The sequence below is a fragment of the Orbicella franksi genome, chromosome 1 (genome assembly GCF_964199315.1).
Source record: "Orbicella franksi chromosome 1, jaOrbFran1.1, whole genome shotgun sequence".
Lineage (NCBI taxonomy): Eukaryota > Metazoa > Cnidaria > Anthozoa > Scleractinia > Merulinidae > Orbicella > Orbicella franksi.
The window spans coordinates 30,801,321-30,824,961 of NC_138145.1; the positions used below are offsets into that span (position 1 = coordinate 30,801,321).

Consider the following 23,641-nt stretch of genomic DNA (forward strand, 5'->3'; position numbering starts at 1 on the left):
GAACCTTGCACCACAGTTCAAATTCATCGATAAATCCGCCCTTTTGGTGGCATTCCCGCTCACAGACTATAAAACCACAAGAAAACTATAAATATATTTCGCCCTCTCAGTTTTGAAAGTCACGTCTCCACTCCCTCAGACCCATCCGCCCGAACAACTAGCCCCACTCCTTTTAAATTTGTCTGGAACAACAATGTTAAAAAAAAAAAATCGACTTTGTTTTATTACTTGTTTTAGGGCAACGTAGCTTTCAACTTAGCTAGCGGGTGACCTTTAACTGATAAATCAAAAGCGACCAATAAACGTTCTCCTTAGTTATTACGGAGAACTAATTTCAAGCATATTTATTTCAGACCTTTCTTGATGATCAGGCGACAGTATTGTGGCGCGCCTAAGACCACATCACACCAACTAGCTGGTTCTTCTTGTTTTTAGAGTAAATTGTCCCCAGACAAGCATTGTTCTTTTCTTAATTTGTGTCAGCCGTCGACTTGCATCATGACATTGAAATTGTCAGTTGCTTGCAAGCGTGGATTTTCTTTGTCATGGCAGACAGATTTTAAATATTCAATTATTGCTCAAGTTCTCGTCGCTAAGGAGCCGACACCACAATACGGCTATTCAATGCTATTCAATACGCTCTATTTCCACTACAGAAAAATCGGATACGAGGCTGACTAAAAAAGTGGAACGGTTACCTACCGTGCCTAAAGTGAAAACAAGCGTTCAAAAGATTTTGGGGTACTCTATGCCCCTATGGTTCAGAAGGGTGAAGCATGCAGGGCCCTCATACAAACGCTTCCATTTAAGGAGCCCATGTCCGCCAAACAGCACGGGCTTTGTTGCAAGGTAAAAACAGTGTCGCTAGCATACTGAATGGTAGCGCTCCCCGCTGTTCTTGAATAAAAGTGGGTAAATAACTTAGCGTTTAGCTCAGTAAGATTGAAGGTTGTTTACATGTCAAAAAGGCTGCCCCTGAAACTTGATCAAGAGTTTCCAAGTATCAATCTTCCAAGATTTTACAACGGAATTACTTGTGAAACGTATGTCACAAATGGCGGCAGAAAAATATTTCGCCTAAACTAGTTTGTTTTCAGCCAAATCATTGTTAAGACAAAGCTGATCGAGGAACAAAGTGTGTTTTGTTCACCGATGTCAGGTGTTCAAGATTTCAACATTGTAACCAACTCCTGGTGAAACCAACGTGCCTGAAGCTGCAAGAGAGCAAAATGATGAAAATACAAACATTCTTTCAGTTGTACACGCCCGAAACATGATTTTACTCTAAAGGCGCTACGAAATAGTCTGTTGAGTTTAACAACCGACAGCGTGTTTAATATGCCGAGCACGTGTGTCAGTAAGAGTGCTAATTAAGGAAACCACTCAGTTTCTTAATACAAAGGGCTCTGCCTACAGCCTACATGGAAATAACTCGAACAGCTTCATGGATTCAGTACCATCTACTCAGTTTAGCTATACATGTTAAACACAATTTTCTTTTTTGTCGATTATATAGGCTGAACAGTCTCTGCCTATAGCCTAAGAGGAAAATAACTCGAACAGCTTCATCGTTTACCATATACTCAGTTTAGCCATACACAATTTTCTTTTTTTCTGCCGATTATAGAATAATTAGGGCTAAAGATAATCAAGATCCAATTTTTAGGTTTATGAGTACTGATTGAAATCTACCGTGATAATTAAATGCGTTGCATATTTTATTCTTGGCCAGAAAGTTATTTAAGTGTTTTGTTGTCTCTTCATCAGCTTGTAAAGAATACTATCTACATTTTCCGGATCGTCGTCTTTTAAAATTAAAGCTCTTGGGCTTAAAAGAAATGAAATACTAATTAAATTTAAAAAGTGCGATTTCGAGAATGTAACAGATATGTTTTTTATCAACCTTTCAGTTAACAGTTGTCTGATAAGACTTATTCTTACTAATGGTTTTTCTACAAAAAACTGAGGACTGTGTCATTTATTTCATTATCTTTCACTTTCTTTTCATTGTTAATGCTGTGGGATTGTTTATATTCGTTGCACGAGCTTCATTTTCCGGTTCAGCTGCAACTTGATTTCTATTTTTGATTATTCCGAGTGTCTCCTGAGGTTTCTCAGATTTCCATTTTACATATTTTCCACACTTCGCCTACAGGGTTTAGTGGGCAAACGGACCCTTATGAAAATATATTTTCAGTCACTATTTCTGTTGCGAGTTTTCTAGCACAAACAATAGACAAAAGGCCACAGGGGTAAAAACCTTCCAAAAACATCCAACCCGGTTCCTGCGCGCAAAAGCAAGCTGTACCAGTAGTCCAGTGCATAACAGGAAATGCTGTGTCTTCTGTGGTAAATGTAATTGGTGTACGTTTTGCAGTGTATCTGCAAAATGTTTTACGGCTACAGAGTCACGAGACAGAGAAAGCAAAGGCACGCTTCAGGGCTCGTTTCATTGCCTATAGCGATACGGAATCACAGTGTTTCTCAGTGTTCTGTGAAATAAAATCTATCTTTAAGCTCCGGGCTCCAAAACAAAAACGTTAGGGTTTCACGGCCGGCTGTACACATCTTAGCTTTCTAATATTTTTCAGCGCCTCAAACAGTTTCACACTTTATAACTTACCGTTTCCAAGTCGGTGGTGCGAATGACGTTTTGGGGAAATCTTCGATGAGGTGCCAATTCTTATGCCGAAAACATTACCGGAACAATCTGTTTTGAAGTGACATGTTTAAGGGAATACTAAACAGGTGATGTTGTTTAACAGCTTCTAACTGACTGCAGGCTCAGATCAGATCAGATCAGATCAATGGTAACAGAATAAAAGATAAATTACTTATGCAACGCTCTCTCGTGCTATACAATGGATTATCCCACAGGTCCTTTGTGTTTTCTCGGTACACACGTGAGCCTTAATAAGGCGAGTGTGTATACCAAGAAAATACGGGTGACGAGTGGGATATTCCATGATAAAACAGGAGAGAGTGTTGCATAACTATTTTATATCACACCATAGAAAATACAGTGGCCAACACATAAATGCGTCATTCGCGCAGCGCACGGGTGGGTGGAATACCGTCGAGTATACAACAGCCAACAGCTGTCCTGCTGTCCTGCATTCTGATTGGCTGTACTTTCTATGGCATCTATGGCATAGTAGAAACAGAATTAAGTATTAGCAAAAGCGGAAAAATACTTATGATCTAAAGGATTTACAACCTTTACATCGTTCATAGCCAAACTAAACAGTTGTTACAAGAACTCCACTTCATGGACTTCTGTTGTTATTGACCAAGTGTAAGGTAAGATATTGACTGTACTCTGCTTTCCTTTTTTTCAACAAATAAAAAAACTTCCAGGGTTAACACCCGGGGGCCAATGTTTTTACGAATCGATCGAAAAATCTTGGGAAATAATGCTTTAATTATTTTTCTAACATGACAAACGGCTGGTAAAACACCAATGAAAGTAAGTCTGAGTGCACATTAGAAACTCTGAAGCAATTGTTTAACATTCAGAATTTCGTCAGTCAATTCCCATGGACTCGAGTGGGGCTGAAAAATAACAGGTTTATTACGCCTTTCAAGTCGACACATCAAATTCACGAAACGCCACTTCTGATCGTGAGTGACTGTCCTTCTGACTTGAGAAAATGTCCTGTCAAAATAAAATTATTTGACTGACGCCGTCAAGCAAATGTAAACTACAATCGAACGAAAACCAAAAAAATGCAGGGGTAAAGGAACAGAGCTTTCGATACAAATAGTTGTGTAGAAAACGCTATTGCTAGGAGGGCGAGCAGAGGAAGTAACTGGAAAATGCACACTGGGTCACTGCTGAGAATTCATCAGAATCATTTCTCGGGGGTTATGCTGTTGTTGTGCAAACGGGTCCCAGACGTTTTCCATGTAAGTGGGTCCAAGAAGCCGTTCTTCTTGTGCCGGCAAAATGTCTCGAGTTGGTTGACAGAAGGGTTGGGTTCAGTAGGAGTTTGGCTCAGATAACTGACGAGCGTAAATGGGACTACGTTGTAAATCACTTTGAAACGTCACATGCGCTAAAAGGTGATTTTATAAGTGCGCGTACGACGTCTAAAGAGCGCAAGGTAGCCGAAAACGAACTGTGAATTGTAGGTTAGAACCTTATAAATAATTCTAAGTATTGGTTCTCAGATAATACGATTCAACTCATTCAAGCTATATAGATAGTATGGAATTATTTTGGCTGCTGCGTGTTTTTCTTGGGCAGTTTATGCACGTGTTTTGTGAAAGATGACCATTATCGTGGCGCGGTTCGTCACAAGGTACCTCTCTTGAGAGTGCCAAGAGACTTGGTCATAGGAATCGATTGCGCTTTACCACATTTTCGAAAATTTAAGGTAACTGTGAACCCCACGTTTTATCCCGCTAATCAAAATTTGTAATAATTGTAATAAGAAATCAACTCCTTATGATACGACTAAGTAGTTCAGAGGGTCAATAACTGAAATCAACCAATCAGACTGCTCCATTGCCGGCTCAGTGTTCTCTCAGTATTAGGCAAATGAACCCGCTCGATCACTCTTGAAGATTTTCTGGTAGTTTTATGGCTTACGTTTCTGAAAAAACTTGCTTTCATATAAAAGAATCATTTTCTTTTTCGTCAAATTACCTTTTCCTTCTGTTTTGGTTAACATCAGACGTGAGTATTTGCCTTTGGCTTCTAATCAGAATTGCGCGCTTCAAGTTTGCGATGTTTTTCCAGTCCGTTATTGTAACATTTTTTCTGAGCATTTTCAGTGGTATAAAATCTCTCATTAACCAAGCTTGCTCGGGACCGTGACAATATCACTCTTCCATCTCTCTTGAACGGACTTCGCTACGCTCGCCGCCGGCCCATACTGTCAAGACCTCGGGTCGACATTCTTTCAGTGCGGCCCTCGGGCTTGGTTAATAATATGTATATTATATTGGTAAATTTCTCGCAGTTTTTGGACAATCTCGTCTTCGAAGAAAATATCTCTTTCTATAGACGATGAAAAGGCCAAAATAAATCTCCATGATATGAATAGAAAAGATGAAACGTCAATCCTCGACACACAAAGTGTGTAATGTGACGCTCCTCCCTACTTTGTTCCAAGTATCCGCTCCAAAGGGAACCAACACAGTGTTCGAAAGGCGGGCTCCCTCTCTACGTCAAACGTTTTTGTGCTAACGCCGGCCCATCTACTTCCCTTAACCCGTAATTACGGTTATCTAAGACCATGTGCACATTGAGTGGCTAGCGCATTCTCATCCCGAACTGAGGTCATCTCCTTTACTTACGACTGAATGAAGCGGTCTGGAAAGCAGAAGCCCTGGGCTCTAGCGAAACGTCCGCTGACTGACAACGCAAGGAAAGGAGAGGCAAACTGAAAGACAAAACCCCCACCGAAATGGGAGATATTTTGTGCGGGAAACTTAATTTAACGGATAACTCACAACCAAGCATGAAAACGTTGCTTTTGTTATATTTACTGTTTCATCGTATATTGTTTTCATGATAAATTCGTATTGTAAAACACGATACGACCACTCATCTAACTACGCTACAAAACCTTTCTGGCTCTGACCATATTGAACAACAAATGCTATCAAGATTCAGACCTGAACTGAGCAATACTTCGTAATGATGCAATTCCACTAACCATCCTATTTTTATCAATGGCACACTGAAAGCAAACACGACACGACAGACTTACTGACTTGAATTTACCCGCAGAAAAAACAGGACTTAAGTGGAAATCTCAAGACATTTTGTCGCGGCTGAATGCAAGTCTGTCAAACGTATCTTTCAAAAGGGCCCAACAAACCAACGATGAACCATCAACGACTGCAATCTACAAGTACGGTCCAAGCTGGACAGGTTTGTTGGTCTTATGTAGTAAATATATGTACAAAAAATGACTTAAGCTAAATTCTGAGGTGAACTGATTAACAGTCCTATGGCACTATTGCCAGTAAAACGGGGCAGAACCACGAGTCATAAAAAAGTCCTTTGACAGTCTTACCACAGTCGTGCGATTATCGTGCGACTGTCGTACCGTATAGCAGTCGTACGGCAAAAGTCGTTGCAGTCGTGCGAATGTCGTACCACAGTCGTACCGCAGTGGTGCGATTATCGTGCGACAGTGGTGCGATTATCATGCGACTGTCATACCGTATAGCAGTCGTACGGCAATAGTCGTAGCAGTCGTGCGAATGTCGTACCACAGTCGTACCACAGTGGTGCGATTATTGTGCGACAGTCGTTCGATTATCATGCGACTGTCATACCGCTTAGCAGTCGCACAGCAATAGTCGTTGCGGTCGTGCGACTGTCGTACCGCAGCGCGTAATTAGGGAGTTTAGAGAACTTAAGTAAACCACGACGGCAACGGTAACGAGAACGCCACAAAACAGTAGGTTAAATCGGTAGAACAATGGCTGTGCACGTGCGTTAAAAATCTTTGTACATTTCTTTGCCGTCCTCTGCAAAGCGTGAAATGACTAAGTTCTGCGTATTTTGGAGAACGCGAACGACGGCGGCTAGCGTGTCGTATTTCAATTTGGAATTGAACGCTGGTGTTACATATTTAGCTTGAGCAAGTTCTGAGACAAATAGGCGCACTGAACAGATCCAGACAATTATAATTCGAAGGTAAAATATAACTTATTTTTTGCTAGGCGTTGTCCTCGGGGTCGCCGCATTGCTTAAGTTATGTTTAAGAAAACCACGACGGCAACGGGAACGACGCTAAACAAAAGGTTTAATGAGAAGAGCACTGGCTGTGCTGAATTTATCGCTGAGTCCCAGATTCAGTTTCGTGATAGTTTTGACAATGGGAAACAAGCTAAATGACTTTTGAGTAACACAAGATTGATAGGTAAAATATAAAGTCATTTTTTAATCGACGTTGCCCTTGGCGTCGCCGTCGTGGTTACTTAAACTTCGTAATGATACGGCTGTTGTACCACAGTCGAGCGATAATCGTACGGCAGTCGTATCGCAATCGAGCGATAATCGTACGACAGTCGTATCGCAGTCGAGCGATAATCGTATGACAGTCGTATCGCAGTCGAGCGATAACCGTACAACAGTCGTATCGCAGTCGAGCGACAGTCGTATGACAGTCGTATCGCAGTCGAGCGATAATCGTATGACAGTCGTACGGACGTCATGTGATAATCGTACAGTAGTCGTGCCAGTCTTTCGACAGTCGTATCCCAGTAGTCCACAATGTTTCGCCACAGTGGAACCTAGCTGAAAAAAAAAATCAGTGCTAAACAGTGTTTCCACATATTTTTACTGTACAAAGATCTAATATATCATCTAATTCTATGATTCAACAGATTTGAGACCAAATTAGGAATTCCACCTATTCTTTTTACTAAAATATAAGTTATGACACTCGATAAATTCTCGCGTTTAGCAAACACGCTTAAACTCTCTGGCGAATTTCTTTTCCATAGGTTCCTCTGTGGTACGCCATCAGAGCTTACAAAGTAATCGTATTAATTCATTATTAAGATTTAAGCCCCGTTCCTAAACTCCACATTATATACGTATATAGCAGGAGGCAAGCTTCCTTGCAGCTTAATACTTAATGCTGCATTTTTAACTAAAACCTTATCTTCAACAGAAACTTGATAACTATGAAAGCCTTGGAGTATTTCTGCTTTGTAGCTATTCAATTCAATTTTTTTCTAAATACAGTACACTATCAAGATTGCTTGCCGAATAAATTAATGGCTGTTAGAAGCCTACCTAAGGAAGACACATCGGAGCTACTACACATTCCATATCAGTTCTTATTATCTAATTACATGATTAAATTTACATATCTGCCAAGATTTCCATTATGCGTGTGATTACATTATTCCCACCCAATCAGAAACGAGTTCATCATTTGAGTCACCTATGATCAGTCACAATGAAACCAACCATTGAAAAACGCAATTTTTAGTGCGAGTCTAGATTTGTCTGGGGAAAATACATACCGTTTCTATAGAGTGAAAAGTCTCATGTTTAATAAAAGACACCAAAAAATGTTCGATTGCAGATCAGGAAAATGCCATTTAAAATCGATTTGCAGTCTTTTTTTTCGTTCATTCATGTTATGCGAGGTGTGTTTCTACCCACATCGCTGAAGTAGTTCCTTTTTCGATGATCGAGTGTTCACATTTGTTCCAAACGCGACATCTCGAATTAAGTGTAACTTAGCAACATTACAACATGAAAAAAGTACTTTTCAGAGTCCTGTTCCATTTGTTGTTTGCATCTTCATGCAAACAATTAAAGAACGGAAACCCATTGAAAGTACTCCCTATCAAGTACAAAGTCCCTCCTCTCCTTCCCACTAGGGGAACTACCATCTAAAGGTGAGTGGAGAAGTAGTCACACCTATTACGGGTTAAAATTCATGATTGAGACAAGTCAATTTAAAATGATCACCGTCAGAGTTATCTTTGTGTCTTTTCGTTAATTAAGCTTGAAAAAAATGTGGAGAAAAAATATTAAGATCTATGAAAGGAAGTACTGGTTCCAAAAAACAAGGTACAGGTACTTTTTACGGGTTCCGTTCAAAATTTCCGACGGCCACCCCAATTATTTTAGGCAGACGGGTGGGGGAATCAACATCTCACGCGTTACGAGAACTTTTACCCCCAGTTGCGACACACGCGACCTAAAATCAGGTTTCAATGTGCACACAACTTCATTTGGATTGCTGTGGGATTCCACGGCGAGAAATAGCAGTCTGAAAAGAACATGAGCTCGACAAGCTTCCAGTTCACTAGCTCACAGTCTACAGGTCCTCGTCGTCGATTGTGTAACTGAGCTTCTTGGAGGATGTCCTTGGCACTGAAAATTTATTATTCTTCGCAGATGGCTTTGTGTGGCTCTTTTGGGTAGAAGCGGAATCGATGGTCTGAAGAAAAAGAAGGCAAGTACCCCGACATTAAAAAGAAAATGCTAATTTGTATTTTTTGGGTTTAATTTCTACAATTCTTGACTAAATGGGACGCGTCCCCGTTGTCTGACAAAGAAACAAGGTTAACAACATCGTCTGCAAGCAAAAAAACAAATAGACTCTTTTCTCTGCTTCGCTATAAGGTGGCTTACTTTGCACGTATGTAAATAACTACAAGTCATGCTGTACTTTGGCGAGCCCGTAACAAACTGACCGGTTAAGTCAAAAATTCGCAATTATTCTCAAAAACGTCAAAATTGTAAAGGTAACGACACCAATTGGCGCGTATTCTGCCGCGTAGAAACTAATAATTATTGGTATTTGTTCTTCCCACCCGGATCAAACTTTCTGGTCAACAGTTACACCGTAGAACCACACAGCTTAGCAGAGTGACAGGACAGGAGGGAAGGGTGTAAATATTTAGAAGAATCCAAATAAATCTGTCAATAGCTACATTAAATAAGCAAAGCAATGTCATTTCTATACCGTCTCCTGTGAGTCTGTGTTCTCATTGGATTCTTCTAATGGACTGTGCCCTCCCATTCCACCAGGATACAATGGTAAAATTCCGTCCTGTAACAAGACAATTGACGAATAACCCGTCTAGCTACAGCAATGGTAGACTTACAGTACTGGTAATCTACTAACCTTTTTCTCCCTTTATAAATGTCTTATGATATTACATTTTAACTGGTTATGGACAGCGGTTTAGGACGCCATCACATTTTACCAAAGTAGCATGAACAAATGTTCAAGACGTTAACAAGTAAAAAGATTAAAGTAACTACCATTTACTAAGTAAAAGAACTACGTCACGTCACGTTCGTTCAGTTCTTTGGGCGATGCTTATCAAATTTTCTTCAAATCAAGGGTGGAAACCTCCATGTGATATTTTACTTCGGCAGAAAAACACTAAACGCGACTGCCCATGAGACTACACGACCACGATAGACATTCCTAAAAAAAGGCGTAACGTTCTGGCATTCGGTTGAATACTTCGGTAAGGACACCTAAGTCAGCTGTGTAGAGATATAATGGTACGTTTTCAAGTCCAAAATGTCAGTTTTATTTCTGGATTCTCTGAAAATTGATGTAAAATGGCACAAAGCTTGGCTAATTAGCGGGTTTGACTGTTACCTTTTTATTCCATTCGTTCTCGGTCATGACTCTGTCCACACATGCGTTCATGAACAGAAACTACAAAGAAAAGCGAGTTAGAAGGAAAGTGAGCCCTGTACAATAACTACAGCAAGATTGTGGAATAAGGACAAGTGTGCAATGGGGGTCATTACCGAGGGTTAAGAGTCAAATTGATCATAAATTATATTAAAAATATACGTTCAACTCATGATTCCTGGCGAAAACAATGCACAAAACGTAACTAAGTTCCCACTCGCCATCTCGGAAAAGCATTCATACAAATTATAAATATATACCAATCTCAGCCTATTTAATTCAAACAAACACGAAATGTATACGTACATATTGTGAATATATTTTCACCCATCTGGGTTTCTTGTCTCCTCTGCGATACTCAAAACAAAACGCCATTGCCTCGGTATCAGCCTCCCACTGCGTCACTTCCTCCCAGTCGAATGTATGTTCCTGTTCCTGTTACACAAACAAAGCCATAACTAACGGACTACAAGCTAAGAGACTTCAAGAGTAACTCGTGACTACAAACAAAAAGACCCAATGACTAAGCTAGCGTCCACACTACACCGGAGAAATTAGAAAACGCAGCTTTATTTCTACGGTTTGGCGGGCCTACCGTCCACACTAATCCGGCACGAAAACGGAGCTTTTCGAAAACGATCTTCAAACCGGAGGAATTTGAAAAAGTCGGCTTTTCGTTTTCGTGCGGACGGGAAACATTTTGAAAACGGGGCTTTTCGAAAACGATGTAGTAATGATAACAATGTGATTTTCCTGACCGAGTTTTCCTAAAACACAAATCCAAAATGACCGGTGATTGTTGCGTTTTTAAATTCTTCCGGCGTAGTGTTAACGGAAAACACTTGATGCGTTTTCAGAGGGAAACCTCGTTTTCAAATTCCTCTGCGTGGAGTGTAGGCGGGACCTAATTTAAGGACTACAAGAAAAGAGAATCAGTAGGGAATTCACGGACAACGCTGGAACATTAAGACCTAAAGCTAACTCATAGACTGTAGCAATAGAAACCCAGTGACTTAGGAGACGCAAGCAAAGAGATCAAACAGACATGCCCTACCTAGACACAGCTGCCATTAAGCTCGCAAAGGTAAATGATTTGAGAAAACTAGCTTGGGAAGTAAAGCTTGCATCCTCGAAAGGAAAAGTCCCCCCCCCCCTCCGCCCCCCATCTAAGCCTGCGATATGCCCTATGTATACAGACATGTCGTAGAGCACACTGACCTGTTTATCGCCCTCTTTAGAACATGCTTGTAGTCGGAAATTGCTTAGACTGACTGAAGCAATAACGTGACCATTTCTTCTTGCATCACATGCACAATGAGGAAACACAACAGTTCCATATCCCTCAAGCGTTCTGGCAACATCAAGGTACTGAGGAGAGTAAAGCAACGCTAACATTTGCTCTGCAATTTCAATTTGCTTTATCAGAACGACATATCAATCCCTCGTTTCCTTTTTGTTTTGTGTACACGTCTATTCCCTCTAGTTGCCATAATCTAGTCTGGAACAAGCCGTAAACTAGTCTGGTATATCATGGCATTGGCACAGCTAATCCTAGTAGTGCTGCCAGAATACAGGAAATTTGTCCCCATCACATGACCTACCCAGCTCGCTTAAGTCTACCGTACCTCAGTAGTAGGTCATCTGACTGTTACCATAGTGGTGAGAGGCTAATTTTATTTAACTGTTAATTTTAGTTTGTCTTGTGTTAGTCTCATGATCATCCATGGTTGTCCAATAGTCATGATCAACCCACACGGGTTCTCCACCAAGATTGCTGGACAGTTAATGGATGGCTAACCCGCTTGTGCAAAGAGGAACCGAGAGTTTAATGGACTTCTATGGTTTTCATTCTTTGACCCACAACGTCTCCTGATTCTGCTGATGCTAATGATACTACCTATGCCTATACCGAAGTTTCAACGAATGTCAGAAGACTGTCGAAACATGACCGTCAAAACATGACTATCGCAAGAACAATATTTGATTAAAACTTAAGAGAACCTAGACAGAATGAACAACAAAACTTAGTTACCGGCAAGATTTGTGGGTGAACTTGACTTTTGGACAGACATGAATGATCACAAGACTAACACAAGACAAACTAAAATTAAAATCTAAAAAATATGAAATAAACTTAGCTTCTCAAGACAACAATAGGTTTACCTCAGACTTATTCTTCTAAGAATGACTCGCACGTTTTTGTCGCGAGTACCAATATCTAGTTTCCCATTATAATACCACTACATTTTCAAGAAGATGGGTGGTAAGAATAAATCAAATCATCAACTACGGGATATTGTCTTGACAAACTATCAAATTCTCATAACTCACAATAAACAAAGTGTAAGGCAATCAGTACTTAAGGAGATTTCAGATTCTTATTTCGAGTTTCACTCACCTCTTTCTTTTTATTCCCTGCCTGAAGATCTTTAAGTTTTTGCAAGTTTTTTCCTGGTGACAGCTTTCGTGTTCTTAAGTCACTTACTGCCTGTGATTAAAATGTCATCACAGTGTGTTTTGGCAATTTGCTTAAACTGAATAAATGGTTTGAAAGATAGAACATATTCTCTGCCTCTGTCGTGGACAGTTGAAACACAAGTGGAGACTTGACATAAAGAGAACACTGATGGTGTGGAAGCAATTGCCAACCACTCATCTGAGTTCTCTAAAAACATTCACTGATACAAATTACTGTAACTCTGAAGAAACAAGACAAGGAAAAGACACTGTGTAAACATGAAAGAACCACATGAATACACAAAACCAGAGTGATGCAAGAAGTTCTTTTTAACAATTAGACCCATAGCCCACAAGGGCAAAGGGTCTAATTGTTTTAGTATCATCCAACTAGTCGGACAGAAAAGGCAATAATAAAGTTAGCAAATGCAAGTTGAAGAAATATTTATTTGGGAATAAAACGAAAGAAAGTGTCACACTCAATTGTGCCAATTTTGCTTCTTGAGGACTATTACTAATGGTCCTCTAGTAGCGTAGCCAATCAAAATGCAGAATTTGCATTAGTCCACTAGTTGGGTAATAATAAATAGCAATATACAGTACTCAGACAGTAGAAGTAGGAAAGTCTGTTAACTTTAAGTCCCACTGTCAGGATATTATATTTTGAACAAAACATGTATGGATGTCTCTAATTTCACATGTTTCATATGTTGAAAAGGGAAAACTAAAGATTGAATTAAGTCCTAACTTAACATAAAATCTTTTGAAGATTTAATGTTATGTCAATAAAGTTATGTTAAGTTAATTAAGTTAATAATAAAGTTTATTACTTTATACTGTAGATACCTGGCTATAGAGAAGGTTTACTGCATTGTCATCATGGTTCATCAGTACTTCCTGTCAAGCCACATAACAATTCCATTCAGAATGCTACTTTTAAATGCACTCCACAATATCTTAGGGGATGGGCTCTCAACTTTCATAAATTTGAAATAACAGGAAATAAATAAGCCAGGGCTATTGCATATTTATTCTACATTTGTCACATTCAATGTTCATGATCTCCTTTAATATTGAGTTTTTATATCGGATAGCCAAGCATCATTTTGAGGTCTTCATCAATAAATTGAAAGGTAATTTTCTAAAATGCAAAAAAAAATACTTAAAGAAAATATCAGCACAGCTCCTTGAGATATCATAAGTAATATCAGTAGCTTCCTGTTTTGATCAGGCAACGTATCGTCTATTTTCATTTTTATTATTATTTTTGTTTTACAGTACATTCTTATTGCCAATATGATCAATTGAAGTCCCTGCCTGCCAAGCCAAACACATTGAATGTCTTGGACATACCACTAATTAAAATCAAATAGACACAAGTCTGCAGAGAAGCAGAATCTAGTACAAACCCTCGCTAGAGTGAAAATCCACTTTCTCAAGGCAAGAGAAGTTGTTGACAGTGCAGAATAAGTTCGTATGTACACATTGTGTGGGAACTCCTTACTCTCAAGTTTTCGTTCTAGAAAAAAATAAGAAAAAATAAGACATTTGAGAAAACCAGTGAGAAACTGTGAAGCTTGGTAAATTGACCAGTGTAGTACAATTTGACAATTTAAAGTTGATGAGATAAGAGAAGAAAATATCAGCACACATAATTTCTTGTTACAACTCTGACACATTGTTAAGGACACAGGTGAGGAGAATATACAAGTACATCATCAACCGGGGATGCTACAATGAGCAACAAAAGTGTTGCATCACTTTGCAACAAAATTCAATTTTCAAGTGTCTTGGAAACTTTTAACCTCTTCCCCACCAAGCAATGTCGAATTTTCTATTTCTAAGACTGCACAGACCACAACGCCTATACAACATTGAATTGTGGGGCTGGGGGTATGAGAAATAACATGAGATGTAAATAAACTACAATATGAGGTTAAAAATTGAAAAGTGTCCTTTTCTAAAACTGTCTCAACTACTTTTGTCACTTATTACAGCATAATGTACCACAAATTCTGAGAACTACCACCACCCAATGATTACCACCAGAGTAGACAAATTTTACTGTCCAGAAAACAAATTAATAATTTATTTCAACTCACCATAGAGACATAAATTTGCTTTGTTTTTTAATTGGCCATGAAACGGTGCCTAGTCTAATCAATAATGCTTGAGAATCAAAACATGCTGCAATCTTTAAGTAAAATTACCAGACTTTTGACAAGAAATTTATATCTTCCTTCACCAACTAAACTTCTAACATGTAGAAACCCTGAATTTACAAGAAATGTACTGAAATCTAGAAAGATCAAAGTACATTGCATCTATTTTAAAACCTTGGGACAGCAGCAGATTATTTAAGGAAAAGGTCTCGACAAAAGAAACAATACTGTTAGGGTTCTCTGTAAGCAAAGACCTCCAGTGAAAATTGCTATCTAAATTTGACGGAATGAAAATTATTGTTAGTTCATGACAATTTTACATGTTACTTCATTTGACTTACCAAAACCATACTCCATAATCTCAAAAAGAGCAAAATTTGGAACACACTCTTTATCCAGATTGAGCTTCACTGCCAAAGCCTTGAAAGTGAAGTTAATAAAAGAACAAGAAAATCATATTATCAAAATCCAAGATATGTCAAAATAATTTCCAGTATTCACTAGGGCATACAAAAAGTGATGGAGAGACGTGAATGAAGGCATACAATTTGATACTCAAATTTACATTGTAAGTGGCAAATGTAATATTCTAGTTCATAGAATAATAGATATAATTAAAATTACAATTAATGACACAAAAATAACTTCAGAAACTGCCAATTGCTATCGATACAAGAACTGTTCACTATGAATGGTGTCTCATACAGTGTATATATTCTAAAACCAAACTTGAAATGAGACTGACCTCATACAATGCCAATGTTTAAAATTTTGTCATTTTTTTTAACAAATACTAGTTAGCATCACTGGTAAGCTCTTCTTCTAGTTTTGCCTGATCACTCAGACTTCACCAGGGAGTTTTGAAAAGATGGCTAAAAGGAATGTTTTTCACTCCTAATCTATAGAGTACCTTCTAATCACCTTCCAACTAGGGTGTGAACAGCAAGCAACAAGTGAACATTATGTGCAGAATAGGACTAAAATTCTGCGCAACTGGCTCACAGATTTAACAGGTGGAATGTGATTTGTATTCTATAAATAAAAAGACCATCCAGGCTGACTGAAAATTTTAAAAAAACTAGTTTGCACACACTGCTGCACCAGATTTGCCTGGATTTCTAGACAAAAGCTGCCTAACACTTCAAAGACTTTTGTACTTCATAAATTGATTCTTTCACTATCAGTGCACATACAGTGTCAGGTTCTGCAGCAATTTTACCTGATATACTTCATCTGTTTTTTGACATTTCAGAACAGTCACAGTTGTGATTGAATCATCTGGTAAGAATACCCTTAACTCGACTTTCATTGTACCATCACTGTCATCTTCTTTCTCTTGCTAAAAAAAACAGAAGTTGCAAGTACATGTATAAGGATACTGTTAACAGGCAGGGACTAAACTGATTCACAAGTGTTTAGATCAAACTGGAGACATAACAAATACCGTGACATGGTTTTCTGAAAATTTCAGGAACTCTTCCATGATATTTGACTCCCCTATTACTCTCACTGAATTCACTGCAACAAACATTACAAGCACATACTAAATAACTTATATTCAACAATACTATCAGACAGATAATTTATGAGCTCAACATTTTTTTAAAATGACAATCTGAAGCCTTGGCCAAATGGAGTCACAAGTAGCCACAACTTGCGTGGAGACTTGAGTTTGGTGGCTAAACTTTCTTGCAAGTACACGCAAGATGCAAAAAATCCATTTCAAGGCAGACATTTCCTGTATTTCAATGGCTAATAGGTTGCTATAACAATGCATGGACATCACTCAGCTTATGTTGACTTGGGTTGGGTGGTCAAACAGTGAAAACCTTGCGTCAACTTGCGTACAAATTTGATCTTGACCAAAGTGAGCACAAGTCATAGCAATCCAGTGCGAGTGCATGCAAGGCCTTGCCAAATGGAGTCACAAGTAGACCCAAGTTTTCAACTTGTGTCTACTTGCAAATCCGTTTGGCCAGGGCTTTACAATTAATTTTCTACATAATTTATACATGTAAGCACTACCCTTCAACTTCACACTTAAACAAAGTTATGCACAGACTGAACTGTCATTTGAAACTTGCAGCTGCACATACATACTCACCAGTTTAATAATAAACTTTGTTTAATTTCATCAGGAATTAAATTATCCAGTACAATTTCTAAATCTTACTCCAAAACTCCAGAGAAACGAGATAACATTGACATTTTGTAGACCACCTCCAGCCACTGTGTTTAATGGCTGATATTGTGAGATACACGTGGCTCAGCCAATTAGCACTCACAGCATTTGTACTACAACTATACTGTTCACTTCTGCTACTGTATATCATTTTCATTCTGATTATTTCACCAACTAAGTTGAGTACTTGTGAAGAGTTTGTGGATGATACGATTTTTTCTCAACAGCAATGAAATCAAGTCTTACCTTGTTCAAGGTAAGCTTCTAGGCCTTTTCTCCTGGCCTCTAGTTGTTGATCAGACAAATGGAAAGGCCATTTTCCAGGGAACTTTGGGAACTGGTAATCTCTAAACTCCTTCTTCAGCTAAAAAAAAAATAAAAACATTTTTTAGATTGCTTTGAAAGCAGCAATAAGATATCTTACCACAGGCTTCCATGCATCTCCGCAGGAATTAATTAGCTACGAAAACCAGTTGGCTTTTCTAGCCTTAGCAGCTCCAAAGTTTACCCAAGTCTTTATTTGTGTGTGTGTGTGAAGTTTCAGCTGATTTAAGTACTCTTTCAACCAGTGACATAAGATGGCAGTCCGCTCTTAGTTACAAAAGTGTTAATCATGCTAGGAAAATTTTTGGGGGACTAGTGAAAATTACATCATTTCAGGATAGTACGTCATAGTTACAGTTTGCCTAAAGGGTAAGTTCAAAAAAGGCTGTTCTTTGCACTGTTTGTCTGGCAGTGGGTTGCACTTATCATGTCAATAGAAGGTGTTCAGAAAGCATGCTCAGCTATTTGTGCATCACTGCTACAAGGTTGTCAACAAATCAGTTTTTCATGTTTAATTCAGAGTCAGATCAAGCACTGTCTTAAACAACACAGACTACCTGCCCTCAGAGCTATAAACTTTAATAGTTGGCTGGAGACTTTGCCCCTTTGTAAATCACACATATTCAACTTATGCTATAAAATTATTTGTTAATTGGTTCTCAGTGCACCTATTTGCCACACAATTAGTGCGCAATCACACAGGTGTCCAGTTACAGGTATCCCATGACAACTTTGTGTTGTATAGTTTGGAAACCTGTAACTGGACACCTACACAATTCACACGTCAGTTACATGTGCTTTCATGGCTTCCTTCGCAATGTTTCCCTACTTACTAAAAATTTACTTGTACACAAACACTACCATAAAATTATAACTCTTTGAATTACAACTGTCATGTACTTGAGAGACCTTTCATCAAGAGGCATACCTGGTAATGTAAATTTGAAAATTCTCTGTATCTTCTGGAACAAACGTGCTTGTTGTTAAAATATATATTATACGCCTGGAAAAAGAAATTCCTTTATCAATATATTAAGGGTCACAAATTGAAAGAAGTTATGGCCTTTTTTGCCCAGATGATTCTTCACTGAGGTACTTGAAAACTGAGTTGAAACAAAGCTGCAATACAATTCAATCTCTTATTTTTACTCTAACATAAAAATTAGCCTGTTAGATTTTTTGGTTTGCTATTTTGTCCTTGACCATGCACAAAACACAATGGGTGCTCTCTCTAATCAACAGAAAAATTCAACTATGGTTCTACTGCGGGAAACTTTCAGATGTGATTACAGTTAAAGAAAACATGGTACAATTTACAGGAAACAAAATGCAATTCACATCTCTTACCATATATGTTTCACCATCACTAACCACTTGTCTTGTTTCAGGTATGGATAATGGGACGGATCGCTTATCAGAGTAATCGTAATACTCTCCTCCTGATGAACTCTCACTATCAAGTTTTTCTGCCTCTTGTTGACTAACAGATATCACAACTAGTGTTAATTTATCTCCACCTTTCTTTATCAGGTTCACTACATGCTTATGAGTGGCACCTTCCACATTTTCACCATTCCTACGAAAAACAGAGATGAAATTTACTATAAAAAATAGCTATGGAATGGGTTCTGTGATATATATATGTAAACCACCCAGGTGTATAAATGGGTACCAGCGAATTTAATGCTGGGGGGTAACCCTGCGATAGACTAGCATCCCATCTAGGGAGGTGTAGAAATACCCCTAGTTGCTTCATGCTACAAAAACAAGTGTCACACTGATGGGCCACTTGGCTCATATAAAGACTTTACCTTTCTTAATGCAAACAACGGAAACAAAAGATGGAGTGGAAAGTAATAAACCATATTCTTTGTCCCAATAATAGTTAAATATATATGGAAAAAAAAACATAGAACAAACTTCGTTACAGCGGAAAAAATTTAAAGGCACCTTGCCCTTTGGTGCATCAAGGTTTCACTGTATCACCAAACTGAAACAACAATCTTTCTCAAAACAGCAACCAGGCCTACCCAGACAATTAAACTTGGTAAATTACTACATGAAAGGGCTGGATTCATTTCATCCATGAAATATAAGATCAATAGGCCATTTCTGTGAGAGCTTGTGCCTGTTTTTCAATATGAGTCCTCATGCAAAACCATTCATATGAAAATGAGTTTGATTTGCATGAAAATGAACCTGTAGGCGGAACATAAACTTTCATATGAACAGTTTCGCACAAAGACTTGTTTTGACACAGAGGCAAAAGGCAACCCGGAAATGGCCTACTCTTACTCATTACCACAGTGCCCAAGTGGTATAAATGCAGAATTTTCAAACGTGATTGTCATTAACTTAACCAATGTGAGACTGCATTTATTTTTGCCACTATTTATTGGAGGAGCCCAGTCCACAAAGAACTATGAATTAACTTTTGACCTGTTTATCAGATTAATCTACCTCAACATCAGTTTATTGAATACAATTGGTTCCAGCTGACCTTGATCTTGAATAAAAATTTAACCCCATGCTGAATCGTAAGCTTGCCTGTGATTGTTACTAGCTATAATATGACAAGTTTACAAATTAAGCTTATAAGTCTACAAAAGATGCCAAAGAAAATATCGAAAAAGTAACGGAAAACAAAATTTTTAAAACGAAGAAAAAGTAAGCGAGATTGAGAGTTTTGTTTATTTTCTATCAGATAACAACTGACAACAGCTGGTAACTTCCGCAGCAGATGAATATTAGAGAACAATCAAACCTTAATTATAAATACGAGTAAGTTTAAGCAATGTAGTTGCTATTTACGCCGTAGTATCGGATAAATTGCAGTTGCGCTGATTCAAGTAACCATTTTTACCTCAAAACAGGAAATATTACTACGTAATTACACACAATTAACGCCTCCTTACACTTCAAGGATTCGGTCGCCGATCCGAACTCCTCCACTATGTGCAGGACCGCTCTCCAACACAGCGCTAACATGTTGTAAAGGGGCATACAGTTCTCCATTAATAGACTTCAGTTGTCCTCCTTCCGATACCTGCCCACGTACGTTAAATCCAAATCCATTTTCTCCCCGGTGTAGCTCAATTAGTCGAGGCCCATAAGGATCCGCTCGACGACGTTCCGTTTCTTCTTCGTCCGCCATATTTGATTTGGTGATCACGTGACAGTGACCGTGACAGTGATAAAAATAGGATCAAATAGCAACCAAATTGCTTCCGGCTAAACCGAGGCTAGCCAAAAAACCTCTTCCAAGTTGAACAAGTATGTGTGTGGTGTGGTATGTTCGAGCGACAGTTCTATTCATTTTAAGGAGTGTGACAACGAGTGATATCCAGCAACCCCCGGCCGTGCCGTTCTTCGGTGGCTGCTTTTCAACTGTCGGGGTTTGCGCCGCAAGTCGTTGTGGCGTGAGTGAATTTTACCTAACACCCTCAGTTTGAGGGCTACTTCGCGTCCTATAATTTCTGATTCTTACAAAGAAGGTCGACCGGTAATACACAAATTTTTCAACGAGTAAGAAGACATTTATGTTATCTAAGCACGACGGCGACGGCGACGGCGACGACGGAGTCGCGCAACATGGCGGCATACTCCAAATAACAAGTTGACAGAGACATGTAGCCTTGGTTTACCGTGTACTTCTTTGATATTGAACATCCATGTTATGATCAATTAACACCTGTCAAAACAAGGTTGTTTTATTATACATCGAACGAAAAAAATGGAAGTCATGTTTTTGCTTCTTCACGGCAAGAAACACAAAGCGCGCAAACTTGACATGATTACCCGTGACCTTGAGTGTCCTTGACATGATATGATCTAATCTGCAGAGATGACGTCAAAAGCGCTGATTTAGAAAATTCACTGTATACGTACGCTTTCGACCAATCAGAAAAGAGATGGTGAGTTCAAGGTATAATAATCACAAAAGTATCACAAGGAATTCAATTACGATATTTGCCAAAATTACGTTGCATAAAATATAAAAGTTTGTATGGAGAATTTTGGCTATAAATAAAAGTGAACTCAAAGAATAAACAGATGGAGTAGTTTTCTATCACTAGTATCATTACGTCTGTTTTGTTCCACATATCCCACCATGTATGGGGCTACGTCGGATGGACACTTTAAACGTCTACAATTCAAACAATAAAATAAGCAGAACGAAATTGTATCGACCAGTTTTTGGATCTTCGACATCCCGTAAATATTTGCTGCTTTTTGCCTTCATTCAGCTGCAGCCGCCCTTCTTTGCTACTTAGGGACGACGACGACGACGACGACGACGAAGGCGACGACGCCAAGGATGACGCCTAATCAAAAATGAATTTATATTTTACCAGCGAAATTAGTGATTGTGTAGATCTGTTCAATGGGCTCTAAAGACGTGCTCAGGCTAAATATACAATGACAGCGTTTAACTCCAAATGGAAATACCAAAACTTAGCCGTCGCCGTTCGCGTTCTGGAGACTTCCGTAGACTATATACGCAGAACTTAATCATTTCACGTTGTTGTTTTGCAAAGGACGGCAAAGAAATGTACAAAGATTTATAACGCACGGGCACAGCTATTGTTCTTCTCATTAAGACGAAATCCGATAGAAAATCAAGCAATTTCAGTTTTAAGTGGACAAAAATCTGGTACCAGAATAATTTTAAGTATTTTACAGTCCTTTTCACATTTTCTCTAAGCTAAAGATATACTGAAATAGTTGCCTGAAATAGCACCAAAACCAATTTCCCATGGGAACGAGAGAAACTAAATTTCAAAGTTCCGAGAAATTGTGCAAACACAGGTAAAATTTCATCATCAGTTTCATTTCACCAGTACTTTCAAGTGTTTCATACGAAGTTCAACATTCGTTTTCCACGTTCGGTGTCGCTAGAAATGATTTGTTTTTGAGAAGATATTTAAAATAGTCGTACAGAAGTTTGCAATACGATGTAAATAATCTCGGTTCAAAGATTTTGTCCATTAGTTGGGACGTGGATTCCGTCTTAAACCTTTTGCTTGGTGACGTTCTCGTTGCCATCGTCGTCGTGGTTTGCTTAAACTCCCTCCAGCCGCTTTACTTGTACATGTACCTACATCTATTGTCATCAGCATCATCATCATCATCATCATCATCATCATTATTCGTCGTCGTCGTCATCACTCATCATTATGAACTGCATGGCGTTAAGACGCTACTGATAGTGAGAGAGACTTTTCAACTTTTATTTGAAAAAAGTTATGTATCCGAACTCTGTTTGTTGTGTGGATGTGTTAATTGTGACATTTTGACAGAAAATTCTCCTTGCATTTCATTATTTCAGTCACCTTAAAAAACTTCTATTATAGTAGTGCATATCGTGTGTTTAAAGTTCTGACAGCCTGTGAACTTGCGAAACGCTTGGCTCGTGGATAAATAAAAGAAATTAGTTTACGAACTACTTCAGTGAAAATTTGAAATGCATTTTCGCGTTAAAAAAGTCAAAGGCAGCGTAGCTTCATGTGGTTTGGCACATTCTAAACAGCTTTTGCACACAATCAGACACCACTCACGCGTTAGTATATTAGGAGTCGCCGCCCCATTTTAAAAGTAAATGAGTTGCTTTCAACTACTTAGAAAATCGTCTTTGGTTTCCATTGCATTTAACCCTATCACCTCTCTGCTACTGGTGGGTCAGATATTTGCGGCTCTCGCAATTAATATTTTTGCGCGCGTATTGCGCCGTCTGTGAGAAGAAATTTGCAATTTGATTTCATTATCCGGTAACTTCACGGTACGGTTATTTAGTTCTGGTCAGTTTAGTACATGTTCATACAACTTGTATATTAGCAATGCATGATCAACGTTCTTAGCCAAACCTCATTACACGCGAGTTTGGCGGGCATAGATCGGATTGAAATATAATTGCCTCGTGGCCAACTGACCAAGCACCAAATTTATAGTAATAATATAAAGCAGTCGTACACGTAATAAAGAACGATAGGTTTCGTTGATCAATCGGCGAATGTGGTGGGCGTAAAATACAATATTGCTAATTTACTTAAAAACTTCTCAAAACAATATATTCACCTTTAATTTCGAATTTTGAGATATTGCAAAAAGTTTCCATGTTGAAAGACTTGAAAGGTAATGAATGATATTGGTGGCAAAAAGAGAAATTTATAGTTACGTGATTTCCAAAAATATATCTTAGTGGGCGGATAGGATTTAGTAGCTTCATCTCAGGCGTTTGCTTAATTGGAGAGCAACACGAATAACGACTAGAGAAAAGAAAAGGGGAAAGTTTGTGGGAAAAAGACGAACGAACATTCCTTTTTATTTTCAAACGCAATTTTTCACGTTGAAGAAGCTACCGTGACTATTCTATT

The 23,641-nt window shown here is 38.6% G+C and overlaps 1 protein-coding gene across 1 annotated transcript; it reads right to left on the bottom strand.

Annotated features, from left to right (window-relative positions):
* Positions 1-3,526: 3,526 nt before the first annotated feature.
* On the bottom strand, positions 3,527-23,196 carry LOC145502761 (sorting nexin-27-like). The gene is made up of 15 exons (XM_081482129.1): positions 20,183-23,196; positions 18,615-18,843; positions 18,196-18,270; positions 17,190-17,307; positions 16,206-16,279; positions 15,981-16,100; positions 15,103-15,181; positions 14,009-14,118; positions 13,446-13,496; positions 12,541-12,630; positions 11,361-11,510; positions 10,449-10,577; positions 10,104-10,163; positions 9,453-9,539; positions 3,527-8,924 (listed from the first exon to the last, which is right to left on the bottom strand). The coding sequence occupies exons 1-15, from the start codon at positions 20,419-20,421 to the stop codon at positions 8,802-8,804; spliced, it is 1,734 nt and encodes a 577-aa protein (XP_081338255.1). The 5' UTR covers positions 20,422-23,196; the 3' UTR covers positions 3,527-8,801.
* Between the last annotated feature and the right edge of the window lie 445 nt (positions 23,197-23,641).

Bases quoted from the DNA above. Each gene is read 5' to 3' on its own strand.
- LOC145502761 (XM_081482129.1), bottom strand. From the start codon at position 20,421: ATGGCGGACGAAGAAGAAACGGAACGTCGTCGAGCGGATCCTTATGGG. The intron at 17,308-18,195 runs GTATGCCTCTTG...TTTTTTTTTTAG, and splicing joins TTTCAAATTTACATTACCAG to CTGAAGAAGGAGTTTAGAGA. The intron at 13,497-14,008 runs GTTTGTACTAGA...GTGGCTTGACAG, and splicing joins GGATTTTCACTCTAGCGAGG to GAAGTACTGATGAACCATGA.